The sequence below is a fragment of the Rhipicephalus microplus genome, unplaced genomic scaffold (genome assembly GCF_043290135.1).
Source record: "Rhipicephalus microplus isolate Deutch F79 unplaced genomic scaffold, USDA_Rmic scaffold_13, whole genome shotgun sequence".
In the NCBI taxonomy this organism is placed as follows: Eukaryota; Metazoa; Arthropoda; class Arachnida; order Ixodida; family Ixodidae; genus Rhipicephalus; species Rhipicephalus microplus.
Genome location: NW_027464586.1, coordinates 34,660,595 through 34,674,862, shown reverse-complemented (window position 1 = coordinate 34,674,862; position 14,268 = coordinate 34,660,595). Strand labels below are relative to the sequence as shown.

The following is a 14,268-nucleotide window of genomic DNA, read 5'->3' as shown; positions in this document are numbered from 1 at the left end:
ACAAACTTGATGCGAGCTTGTGGGCCCAAGCTAAATGTTTGGTTACGCCAAGCTAAACAGTGTGGTTGCGCCCCTATGTTTCAAAATAACGGTGTTCTCAACTACTCGTGAAATCATTGAAGCCTATAAAATTGATAAAATGAAAGAAAAAAGTATGGGTGTGGCTTCCTTGCCCTGTCAGCTAAAGAAAAACAGAATCTAGAATCTTCACTTTGACGTTGGCGAGTGCAGATTGTCCTATTCAGTGATGACGTGTGCATGAGCTGAGCTGTAGTTTTTACATAATGTTTTATTGATCTACTGTTACTGTATGAATACCATGTATGATCGCAAATGTAACATTAGTTGCCGGTTAGCGCTGTATGTACATCTCTCTTTTATGTCCTTGTTGTGGTGCGCTAAAGCCATATAATCCTCTACCTTCTTTTTCACTTCTGTACGATTTTAAATGCGGCGTACTACTGCAGGCACTTTGAGCGTTCTACATTCAATACCCATGTCATCATATGGTCAAGCATTCAGACGATTACATTTGATTTATGCCATTTAAAAAAAATGCCCCTGAATCCCAGCATTATATATTTTGATAGCTTAGGGTGCCCCTTGAAGACACCATGCAGCAGAAGCTTTCTTTATTTATTGGGGGGCTAAAAACAGGCCAAAATAGTGATTTTTCCTAAAGAAACCGTTATCTAACTGGCTTTAATTAAGAAACCACGAAAAACACTGCAGCATCAAAGTGAGAACTGCATAGACGTTGTTTTGATTCTAAGCTCACGACAGGTCTATCTTCCAGCGCCTCGGGGTGAGAGTGGCACACGCAGCTAGTATACAAAAAAGCAAGTTCAAAAAACATTACTATAAAGTGCAAATACACGCATTGCCGCTAGACAAATACACGCTACTAGACAAGTGTCAGCTAGCCTCTGGTGTAATCCGCACAGTATCGTGAAATATTTGCTGCAAAAAGCACCTGCTAAGTGTGCATGCGAGGGAGGCATCTCAGAGCCGACAGCAGCGTCATCACATCTGGATGAATTCTCGCTTCCTCTCCAGCATGCCGATACTGACATCTCTCCTTTTAGCCACCGTAACCCAAAAGAAAGGAAAAAGACGGGACAAATGCTTATCCTGTCTTGCGTTGATTGATGATTGATTTGTGGGGTTTAACGTCCCAAAACCACCATATGATTATGAGAGACGCCGTAGTGGAGGGCTCCGGAAATTTCGACCACCTGGGGTTCTTTAACGTGCACCCAAATCTGAGCCCACGGGCCTACAACATTTCCGCCTCCATCGGAGATATATATATGCGTATATGCGTATGTATATGTATATATATGTATACGTATTTATTTTTATATATATATATATATATTGCAACGAGCAAGGTTGCGTAAAAACACAGGTTATTATTCCAGAAACGTTAGCCGCAACAAGCTGGTACAGGCAGGAACCCAGCAAGCACGAGCCACACACGAACGTCAACGTCTTCTTTCACGCTGGCACAGAGCTGGCGCCACTATGCTTCGGTACAATTACTCCCCGCGCAGAAAGGAGCCAACCTGGCGACCTAGGGAAAGGACACGACAAGGGGGTCATAGCACGGTTTGAGGCGTGATACGTGTACTGTTTCACGCCCACGGCAGCGTTGGTCCGAGGGTGGATCAATGGGCTCAACTTCATAGTTGACAGGAGATGTTTGCCGCACCACACGGTAGGGGCCATGGTATTTCGACGAAAGCTTCGGGGAAAGACCGGGAGGGGTAGACGGGACCCAGAGCCAAACCAGCATTCCTGGGTTATAGTGTACAGTAGACGCAGAGGAATCGTGGTCAGTTTTCTGGCGTCATTGGTCTTGTGCGGTAAATGAGCGAGCGAGTTGACGACACTCTTCGGCATAAAGCAGCTGCTTCGGAAACAGGCGTCGCTTCGGAAACATCAGGCCTGTAAGGGAGAATGGTGTCCATGGAGCATGATGGCTCACGTCCGTACAGAAGGAAGAAAGGAGAAAAGCCAGTGGTTGTTTGTGGCGCAGAGTTGTACGCGTACGTGACAAAAGGGAGCACTTGGTCCCAATTAGTGTGGTCGTCAGAGGCGTACATGGCAAGCATATCTCCAAGGGTACGGTTAAAGCGTTCTGTCATGCCATTGGTTTGGGGATGGTATGCCGAGGATTTCCTATGGACAGTGCGACATGCCTTGAGTAGCTCGTCGACGGCGTTCGAGAGAAACACGCGTCCACGGTCACTGAGTAATTCACGAGGTGCACCGTGTCGCAAAATGAGATGGTGAAGAAGAAAGGACGCAACGTCTTTCGCAGTGGTAGCAGGCAGCGCAGATGTTTCAGCGTAGCGTGTTAAATGATCCACGGCGACGATAATCCAGCGGTTGCCTCGAAGAGAGTTGGGTAGAGGACCATAAATATCAATTCCAACGCGGTCGAATGGTCTCGCTGGGCAGGGTAAGGGTTGCAAAGGGCCAGCAGTGCTGTGAGAAGGCGTCTTGCGTCGTTGACACGTGGTGCATGACCGAACGTACTGGCGAGCGTGCCGATACATGCCGCGCCAGTAGTATCTTAGACGAAGGCGAGAGTAAGTCTTAAATACTCCAGCGTGGCCACACTGGGGGTCATCGTGAAAGGCAGCGCAGATGTCCGAACGCAAATGACGAGGGATGACAAGGAGCCACCTACGGCCATCCGTCACGTAATTGCGGCGATACAACAAGCCTTCACGGACAGCAAAGTGTCTTGCTTGACGAGAGAGGGAGCGTGAAGTCGTTTCTGACGAACTGTGAGAGAGGACGTCGAGCAAAGAATTGATCCAGGGATCCTTGCGCTGTTCGGATGGCATGTCAGTGATGCTCAACGATGACGAATCGCAAATGGGAGTTGATAAGCAGGCAAGGTCAGGAGGCAGTGGAGAACGGGATAGTGCATCGGCGTCTGAATATCTGCGTCCTGAGCGATAAACAACACGGATATCGTATTCCTGAAGGCGTAAAGCCCAACGAGCGAGGCGGCCAGTAGGATCTTTCATGGACGCTAACCAGCATAAGGCATGGTGATCTGGACAACATCAAACTGGCGTCCGTAAAGGTAGGTGCGAAATTTTCCTATAGCCCAAATGATAGCCAAGCACTCCTTTTCCGTGACGGAATAGTTGGACTCTGCCTTCGTTAGTGTACGGCTGGCATAGGCGACAACGTACTCGTCGCAGCCATCCTTGCGTTGAACGAGAATGGCACCGAGGCCGACACCGCTTGCATCCGTGTGAATTTCAGTGGGTGCATTGGGATCGAAGTGGCGGAGAACTGGCGGAGGGATGAGTAGCCGGCGTAGCGCCGTGAATGCCTCATCGCAGTGGGAATTCCAGCCAGAGAGGTCCGTGCTACGGGAGAGAAGCTGAGTCAGAGGGGCAATTATAGAGGCAAAATTGCGAATGAAACGCCGAAAATAGGAACACAAGCCTATGAAACTACGAAGCTCCTTTAGGGTAGTAGGCTTGGGGTACTCGGCAACGGCACGCAGTCTGGCAGGATCTGGCGATATTCCTTTTTTTGAAACGACGTGGCCAAGAATTGTGAGTCTGCGGGCGCCAAAACGACATTTCTTGAAGTTAAGTTGCAACCCGGCTGCCGTAAGGCACTGGAGAACTTGTTCCAGACGGGAAAGATGAGTTTCGAAATTCGCCGAGAATACAACTATGTCGTCTAAATAGCAAAGACAGATGTGCCATTTAAGTCCCCTGAGGACACTGTCCATCATTCTTTCAAAAGTCGCAGGCGCATTGCAAAGACCGAAGGGCATTACATTAAATTCATATAAGCCGTCAGGGGTCACAAACGCCGTTTTTGGACGGTCTGGTTCAGCCATTGGTACTTGCCAATATCCAGAGCGCAGATCCAGTGAAGAGAAAAACTCCGCACCTTGAAGGCAATCCAAGGCGTCATCAATGCGTGGCAGGGGATAAACATCCTTGCGTGTGATGTTGTTTAGTCGACGATAATCCACGCAAAACCTGATGGAGCCATCCTTTTTTCGCACGAGGACCACTGGCGAAGCCCAAGGACTGTGTGAGTGCTGAATAACACCACGTTGCAGCATCTCGTCGACGTGTTGAGTGATGACTTCACGCTCGGCCTGCGAGACGCGGTAGGGGCGCTGACGAAGTGGAGTATGATGACCGGTGTCGATATGGTGAGCGACAACTGACGTGCGTCCCAAGGGAGGTTGTCCGTGGTCGAAGGAGGCGCGGAAACGGTCAAGTAGTTGAATGAGCTGATTGCGCTGGTCTTGCGTAAGGCCGGTGTCTACGCTGCGCAACAGAACGTCTTCGTCAGGTAGTGAGGGCGCGGTGCCAGCTGTGACAGCATCCACGGACATCGGTGTCGTATCAGAACGGGCATCGAAGGGAAAGATGTCATCATAAGTGTCAAGACTCCCAATGCATTCGCCATGCAATAAGGTAGCGGGACAAGGGAACGGATTGCACACGTACACGGCACTGGAGCCATCGGCAAGTGTTATGACGGCAAACGGGACGACAAGGTTCCGGCGACGAGCGCATTCTTGTGACGGCATAAATAGGGCAGTTGAATCGGAAACGGAGTTGCACAAAAGAGATACCGCGGTGACCGAAAAAGCAGAAATGACGACGTCAGCGGCGACGATCACCTTTTTGGGTGAGCGAGGGAGATCTATGAATGTCGTGCTGAATGGAAACAAAACGAGTTGAGCACGAGCGCAGTCGACAACCGCATGATTAGCGGAAAGAAAGTTCCATCCCAGGATGATTTCATGTGACGCATGCGGAAGGACGACAAATTCTACGATGTAAAGCACTCCTTGAATCACAACACGAGCAGTGCATGTGGCAGAAGGTTGGACGTGTTGCGAACTCGCCGTGCGTAAAGAAATTTCAACCAGTGGAGTCGTCACTTTGTTCAGTTTGCGGCATAACACTTCACTGATTATACAAATAGCGGCACCTGTGTCGACAAGAGCAGTTGTGGCGAAACCATCCACAAACACGGCAATCTCGTTAGGGGGCGATAGATGAGGCCTTGGAAATTTCGTCGGTGGCGCAGCTCTTGCCTCAGGAACTGCGACTGTCAGTTTTCCTCCTGGGCGTGGTTGGAACGGCGAAGCATGGGGGAAGGAGACCGAAGACGGGGTGAAGGAGATCGACGTCGGCTGAAGTCTGGTCGACGTGAGCGGGGGTCATGCGAATCAGGTGTCACATGCGATTCTGATGGCCGAGGTATGTTGCCGGAATGCTGCACATCATTAAAATAGAATCCACGGCGACGACAGTAGCGCGCAACATGTCCTGGAATACCACAGTTGTAGCAGATGGGCCGGTTATCCGGAGTACGCCAAGAGTTGGCAGGTGCTCGAGGTGGTGGAATGGGCCGATTTACCGGATAAACTGAAACTGGTGACCTGTAGTAGTTGGTGGCTGGACTGTATGAAGGGAGCGGCGGTTGGGCAGAAGGTCGGCGGACGGCTTCTGCATAAGTCAGCGGTGCAGCCACTGATATTGGGGATGTGGGCGAAGGGAGAGCCTCGGCAACTTGCGTCTGAATAGCACGGCGAAGTGAGTGGTCCAGTGTTGTGGGGGTCTCGTTGATGGTGGCAACAAGAGAGAGCTGTCGAGCAACTTCCTCCCGGATGTACTGTTGAATTTGAGGCATTAACACGCTGTAGTCGGGGCCACTGCTTTTGCACTCCAAGGCCGAAATATCAGCTGTCTGCGTATTAGCGCGACGTGTAGAAACTCGTTGCTTGCGCAGCTCATCGAAACTTTGACATAACTGAATCAAGGCCGTGACGGTGTGTGGGTCTTTGGCCACAAGCATATGAAAAGCGTCGTCATCAATGCCTTTCATTATGTTCTTTATTCTGTCAGCCTCCGTCATCCTGTCATCAACTCGCCTACAGAGGCTGATCACATCCTCAATGTAGCTTGTGAGGCTCTCACCATTTCGCTGAAATCGTCCCCGCAGTCCCAGTTCAGCGCGAAGCTTACGCATGGCTGGACGACCGAAAAACGAGGTGACGGCCTCTTTGAAAACCGACCAGGTGGGGATGTCGGCTTGGTGGTTGGTGAACCATAGGTTGGCCAAATCCGTCAAGTAGAAGATGACGTGAATCAGCTTCGCAGGGTCATCCCACTTGTTAATCGCGCTGGCATGCTCGTACTCTGCCAGCCAGTCCTCGACATCTTGATCTTCAGCGCCGTTGTATACTGGTGGGTCACGCAGACGAAGTACACCAGAACACATGACGGGTGGCAGCGTGGAAGAGCCTTGTGGGGGATCGACGCGCTCGGTCATCGTGGACTGAGATGGTAGCTTACGGCTGCGGAGCTCCAGGACGTTACCCAGCACGTTTCCACCAAATGCAACGAGCAAGGTTGCATAAAAACACAGGTTATTATTCCAGAAACGTTAGCCGCAACAAGCTGGTACAGGCAGGAACCCGGCAAGCACGAGCCACACACGAACGTCAACGTCTTCTTTCACGCTGGCACAGAGCTGGCACCACTATGCTTCGGTACAATATATATATATATATATATATATATATATATATATATATATATATATATATATATGTACATGCATATATATATATGTACGCATAGATATACGGTGAATGACGGCCGCCATGACGGCAAGAAAATAAAAATCCTGGCGCCACCCTGGAAAAACACCTACAATTGTTGTAGGTGTTGTAGCCTGTTGCTGTAGACGCAAGCATACATTACGAGTTTGCTCCCCGTGACGGAAGGGTGCTTTTTCCGACTGATGATTTTGATTCTCAGTATACAAAATGCCCTTTGAACCTTCAAAGAGCCCTTTTAAAGTCGTAGTTTGTTAGATAAATACTGACTGTCGAAATTTCACTGGCGAGTGTTTATCGAATTTTGGGGGGGATTTGTTCGAAGATAATTCTGTCGCCTCAATAACTATCCAGTCCTGAATCTGTAACCCCCACCCGACTTCTGTGCCGCCACCACCCCTGATTTTGGGACAGGCACTCAGGTCTTCCACCTGCAGCTGGTAAACAGGTGAACCTTTACTGTTACCATGAAGGCAACAAGAATCAGCAGCCTGATAGAGATAAAAACGGAGGCTTGCACGGAAAGTTTAGATTTAATAACACAGCATGGTCATGGTTTTTTGGTGAGGACATTCCGAAGCCTAACCACTTGTGCCGTCCAAATTCCACTATATATGTAGCTGGTGAAAAGAAAAGAAGAAAGCCATGTGCTTCAAGAATTGAAAAACCTTTCCCGGCCACACATATTGGTAATGTGGCCCAACAGCGTCAGAGTCCTTTAACCAAGCCATATGAATGCACTACATTTAAACCGGTTTCAAGACAGAAACTAATAAAATAAAAGAGATTCTGACATGTAAACTATCAGTTACATTTTTTTTTTCTCTCATCAATTCAAAGGCGAAGCTCTCAAGAGTGTAGAAATTGTACTACTAAGTGTGAGTATACCCTTTAGACATAATTAAAGTGTTTTTGAGAACAACTTTCAGTTACTGCTGTCGTCACATCGTCAAGAACTCGCACAAAACATTGTGATGTTTTCCCAGTTGGTGATGCACAAGCGGCAATTTTGGAAGTCTTGGTGCCTGGCATCATCACGATTAGCCAGACTGCTACGTGAGGCCACCATACCTCGCACTGTCGCCTGCAAGGTGCACCACGGGAACATAGACTGTTATCCAACCAGCATTTTGCGAGCCTCTCCGAGTCGTGCGGCAGGCCTTGTTGGTCCTCGCGTAAGGCATGAGCACTCACCGTGAGGGAGAGGATCGGTGCCAGCAGACTGCCTTCGTCGTAGCGGGACAGCTTCGTCAAGGTAACTTCCAGCATGCTGGTCAGCTGCAAAAAAAGCACACTTCCTGCATACGCACCAAGCAATCTTTTCAACATTAGAGTAATTCATTACGAGATGATGTAGATTGTGTACTGCAAGATTGTGACTGATAAGAAACTTAGTGCCATGTTTAACACTATGCACAGGAGTTGTTTGCGTGCTTCTTGTTCCTAAGCGGTCTTGCGTGATTTGCCCAGAAAATCTGTTCATCTGCGCATGCACAATGTGTGCTTTATCAATAAATACAGCTAATGAACAAAATGCCTTCACAAAGTGCAAAGCTTGAAGGCTCTTTCTAGGTGCTTGCCTAGCCGTAGTCTTCACTTGTCATCAAGCCGCTCAAGAGTAAGAAGACGTATTTTTAGCATATGCAGAAATGCTACAGCTGGCTATGCAATGCGTGGTAAATTTGCCTGCCTTAATATCATCTCAAAGGAGCTGGACCAACAAGAAAAAGAACACTCTTTTTTGGCAAGAGTGCATGCAGAATATCTTTACAATGAAAGCTCTATATGGCTAGGGAAAATGAAAAACCATGCGGCAGCGGTGTCACGAGCGGTCTCCGGCCATTGGTTGTGTTATCAGCGTCATTCGCAGCCTTGTACATAACAGGCGCGCCATGTGCTGCATTGTGAGAGACGTAGGTCGTTTATTCCATTGTAGCTGTGGTGCCGAGCACGCGAGAGTTTCTACTGAAACCTTCCACATGAACACGCCATGGACAACCCTAGAAGAGCAGCGACAGCAGAAATGTGAGAGCTTGAGCTCGCATTCGCAGGCCAGATCGTGCAGTCTGGGCACAAAAAAAGGCCTGGAACGCCGAGTGCCAGCACCAACTGCGCAGCAATGATCCGGCAGCCTTCCAAGCCACGCTACAGCGTGAATGGGAACGCAAATGCCGGTGACGGATGAATCCTGCAAACCACGCTGTCGAGTTAGCTCCCGATGTGAAACGCTTGCAACAACGCAGCGTTGGGGCATCAATGTGATGATTGCGAAGCATGTTTAGTGGGATGAATGCCCACTTTCGGCGGAAGTTTTGCCAGCCACGCACTGGCTTCGGCTACGAGGTCTGTGACTGCCTGTGGGTCGAGAACAATCACTGTGATTAACGCATTGTGAAACACACTTAACCGCTCATTACACTACTCTATAACTGTGATCATGCAAGACACAATGTGCCACATGTGAAATAAACACTTTTTGTACACCCAAGTCAAACGTGTGTCTAACGTCATCAAGAATCCCGAACATGTACCCAATAATTTTGAAAGGCTTCAATGTTACATCGGGTTGAACCTACCGCTAAACCCCAGAGTCGCACGGTTCAGCTTTAGCGGGTTAACCATTCGTATGGAGTGCATGGGCGCTTATTTTTTATTTGAACCCAACTGCAGGCCATGGTGCCCAAGCAGGAGGGGCAAGGTGAGACAAAAATGCATGTACGAGGCGCAACTGAAAAACCTTAAAGGATATCAGCCAAACGAACAACTCTAAACCAAACATGATTCGGAAATAGTTAAGATGTAATTGGTGAGTCCGGGTGATGAACATGTATCAGGTTTCGTTCTTCACTAGTCCTGGTAAAAAAATAATACCTAAAAAGTTTAGTTCTGGCAACATATGGAAAGAGTGTGAGGAAGCGAAAATGGCATGTTTTCCTGGTCTCAGAAAAGATTCGCCTAGAATCTCTAAAAAGAAATTAGGATCGACTAAGGAATGGAGAAATATATTCGTCGGTCGGGATACTTTACGGCTCATTTGAAGTCTCTGTTAGAAGGTGAAAGGCTGGTTACATTTTTATCGCGGGTGTACTTAGAAAAAAATAAATCACGTGGCTCTTCTTTTTCGAACACTGGTATTCATGAAGGAATCCCAAATGATGCGGGCATATTCTAACTTGGGTCTGATAAAAGTAGCATGAACCAAGTTTCACATCATCAGATGCACGTTTAAGCTTGAGGCAATTGAAGTATGCGTAATTTTCTAAAAGCTAAAAAGGCGGTGTAAAAAATGTGGGTATTCCAATTATGGTTGTTAGTAATGATAACTCCAAGATATTCACACTCGTTAATTTTAATCAAATGGTCTTGATCAATGGAGTACAAAAACTTCTGATCAGAGGTGCTGTTTTTTACAGGAAAAACTGTTATGAGATCAAAGTATGGGTCACACATGGGGCCGTAGTAGTCCGCCGCCGCCGCTGCCGGTGTCCGTAATCACTATCTCGAAATAAGAAAAAAAAACCCAGTGTAAGGAAGAAAATGCGCCTACAGCGAGTAGCATCGCCAACGCCCGGCTCGCTCGACTCGTGCTTCGGTTCGCTGCTGTGCCGGTCTCTGGACAATTCTTCATGCTGCCTCACCACTGTCCTTAACGACTAATAAACCTCTTCACACTAGTATCAAGGGGCTCAAACCCGGGTCCGTTGCATGCCTGCCCAGTATTCTATCACTGAGCCATGCTGGTGCTTGGGACTTGTTTGCAAACTTGCCTTAGGCAGGCTTGATGTTGGGAAAGGAATTGCATTAATATGAGCAATAAAGTGTTTTAGAACAGCAAAGGAACAACGAGGTGCACACAATGCCAATAGCGTAATGAGTGGGCTGTTCAACACTCGAACCCATCACAAAAGCTTGTTTTTGATCACCTATTAACAGTGGCGCATACCCACTTAAGGCATAAATCCTCATCATCGTCAGCCCCTGCATAAACAATTGGCACAAAATTCCTTGCAAGTGCTCAGTGTATACAATGCTTCTCAGAAGAATGACGAAAAATAGCATAGCGAATGCTGATCTACAACCCAGAAATTATTGTTATTATTAATGCCGCAGTGGGTACCCAGCAAGTGTGCTCGCAGCAGTTACCCAATGAGTGTTTAGAAAAAGCTCTGAAAGACCGATCTTCTAGCTTTTGCTGTGACTGTGCTGCCCCTTCCGCACAGGCCTAGCGTTTTTTAGTTAGACGCAGACAGAGAGTTTTCAAAAAGTTTACCTTCATGCCCGATCTTTCGCTCCACTTAAAAACATTATGTAAGGCTGAACTAGGCAACTATTCATCATTAAATGTATTACTATTAATATTCCCAAAAATGGCACAGTCGTCCACAAAAAGATTAATAATTACAGGGGCATGTATGATGTCTACTATGTCGTAACAATATAAAAAGAACAATACTGGGCCAAATACCAGGAACACCAGGAGTTGCCGAGAAGGAATCAGATTTCTGTCTATCAATGACAGCGCTCTCTTTCCGATGTATTATATAAGTATATATCCATGACATGATGAAGCTGAAAGCTGAAGGAAACCAAAGAACAGTACTTCGTAGTCATGAGGAAGTACACCTTTCGAAAATCTAGAGCGTCCGTTAGAGCAGCTCTGTCAGTGAATGGCTGCGCTCACTGACCCTTTCTGAAGCCACGTCGAATGAGAGTTGGCATGTTGCGTTCTTTTAAGAAGTTTTCAATCTAGTAGAGTGAAGCTTTGGACTGGTTGGTTTTGCATAATGGAGTACGATATTCTATATGGGGACACAAGAAAAAGAGACATGGACAAGCACTGATGAGCAACTGAATTTTGGTTAAACATGAAAGGAAAATATCGTATATATGCAGAAGCATGTTTGGCCTACATAGCATCCTCTGCTTTCATGCAGGTGATAACAAGGGTTAGCTTGATGATGTTTAATCATCTCTTAAAATAAATCTTGTCAGCCTTTATTTTTTGTAATGTTTTTTTCCCGTACATATTTTCATTTCGTGGTAAATGAAAATTCAGTTGGTAGTCAGCGCTTGCCTCTGCCTCTTCTTTTGTGCCCTCGTGTAAAATATTGCATTGTTTGTACTTTTTTATTAATGTAGTCTGCAAAAATATGCTCAATCATTTTGCACGAAGAGGATAAAATGAAAATTGAATGGTAATTGAAGAATGAAGATGGGTCACTATTTTTTTCAAATCGGCACAAGGAAAGACGAAAGCAAACAAAAAAAGAAGGCAGGGAGGTTAACAAGAAAGACATCCGGTTGGCTAGTCTACCCAAGGGGATCAGGGAAGGGGACAAGATAAATGAGAAAGAGGGAAGAAAAGGAAAAAAAGGAGAGACTGACAGTAAATTATCTGTAGCGTGTAGAACTCTACCGCAAGTCAGAGGTGTTCACACAAACCCGTCGTCTAAATTTTAAAAAAAGTATATAAATATATATAAATATTATATATAAAAAAACAAAAGCATTTTTACTGTCTTGTGGGCAGTCGAGAAATTTGCACGGTGTTGTAATAGCACCTGCTCAGAAAGTGGCCAACACGAGCAATTTTCCAATCGAGTAGAAGTACCAAATATTCTAGAGGCCTGAATGATTGCAACAAAACATTGACTTGGAGGTTCAGCGTAATGCCGGAGGATTTCGTTTTCAATTGTAGAAGCACGCTAAGCACAACCTGTTCAGAAATATTATAATCCGAAGAGCAGAATGGTGGAATTCGAAAAGAGGGCCGAGTAGGCAGGAAGAAGATACTGCAAAAGTGGGCATTTGAAAGGTTAGCAATGTTCTTGGAACCAATTATTGCAATACTGTCGTGGATAATGCTCATTATCGATTTATTTCGATACTTGATAAATTCCAGGACTCTTGTGAATATTCTCTAACAAAATTAGTTGAAGTGTTGCTGAAACAAAAAACATCCTTTCTTCTGCAATAGATTACAAAAGAGCCACATGAACATTGGTTAATATTGTAACAATACTGATTGTTGGCCTAGTTGGTACTTGCTTACTGACATGCTTTCGCCACAAATAACACACACGCATTGTGTGCGTGTTATTTACGGCCGAAACATTTCAGTGAACATTGGTTAAGTAGACGGCAAGGGATCCTATTTCGTAATCAGTTGGGTCTGCGCTTTAACAGAATAGTACGGCTGTTGATTCAAGGTGTATGTTTATTTGGCTTTACATATTTGTTCGGTATGAACTGATGAATGCACATAAGCACATGGCTTTCAATTAGTTCTAAAGCTCTGAAACATCACGGGCACGAAATTCACAAAAGCAAGAGTCAAGATAGTTTTTTATACTAACATCGTCAGCCCGTGCCGAATCCTTCACAATCACAGCTGCATGCTTGTCAGGCGTATGTTTCACATTGAGCGAAAACTATACAGTGACAATATTATGCTCAGAATGGCCAGGCTCAACAGACATATTGCCACGTTCCTTCCTCAAGTTTTGTTATCACCCCGTTGCACTGTACATAATTCTCAGAGCAAACTGTGCATGCACTGTTCGAGAAGCTTCAGGACTGCAGTAGATGATTTTGTTAAGATTACGCCCACTTAGCGAAGAGTACAGATTATTCTGGAACCTGTGTGGCCGCTAGCGATAACGCTGGACTATTCCATGACACGTGTATAAATGCTGACTCGCACCACTCTTTGTCAGTTTTTTGATCTACGGCCGATGCTCTGCTTGCCGCTATCAGTGCCAGTGCCTAGCTGTAATCTGACTTTCTTTTTACGAGGCCACAAGTTCGGTCAAATAAAAAGTTCAATCTCAATGTCCACGGTGCTCCTTCCATCCGCGTCAACACAGCCAGAGCCGGAAAACTATGACATACGCCGCTGCAGTGCACCGCAACGATCCTTTCATCCCACATCAGGATGCTGGCGCACCGCAGTTGCGCAGTCACATACCGCCGCTGCCGCTACCATCATCGGCGTCCATTTGCCCTCCCATAGGCCAGCGCTACGCGCCACAAAAATCCGACGTATGTCGTGCCCATGACAACTGCCCGCGCTGCTATCACTGTGGGGAGCCGGATCACACCTACCGCTGTTGCCAGTACCAACAGATGGAACTATGGGGTTTCGACGTCAATGCACCGTGTCCACATCGGGTTGAACAACCACACGACATCGCTGACTAGCTCGCAGGAGATTAGTGGTCACCCTGATGACCTTATCATAAGCCGTCACCTGGCCGCTACACCTCACCATATTGCAGAAACGCCAGCCCTGCTCGGGGCCGATCTCCACGCCCTTACCAGGAAAACTAAGGGCAGCGAACAATAAAGGTGCAGTTGTTGCACCATGAAATGCCGAATACCCTCCGCCGCTGGCAATAGCACCCCAACGAAGGTTTAAGAGCAAGCCGCAAGCCGAAGGGTTCCCTACGACAACACTTGACCGCCGGAAAAAGACGTGGAAACATTCGAGTCGTGGAAACATTCGTGGAAACAATCACGTAGAAACATTAGAGCAAGCCGACGTAGCCGTGATCCAACACCGCCACGCCAAACGATGAACAAGCGACCTCAATTTTCTGATCAATAGCCATTAGGCCACCGCTCTCGTCGATACCGGGGCT

The 14,268-nt window shown here is 46.9% G+C and overlaps 1 protein-coding gene across 1 annotated transcript in view; it reads right to left on the bottom strand.

Moving 5' to 3' along the window:
- Positions 1 to 14,268, bottom strand: part of Cadps (calcium-dependent secretion activator 1) — a 721,673-nt gene that overhangs the window by 149,611 nt on the left and 557,794 nt on the right. The window contains exon 27 of the mRNA XM_075882731.1: positions 7,823 to 7,906. Within this exon, the coding sequence (XP_075738846.1) occupies positions 7,823 to 7,906 (84 nt within the window). The remainder of the gene's footprint in view (positions 1 to 7,822; positions 7,907 to 14,268) is intronic.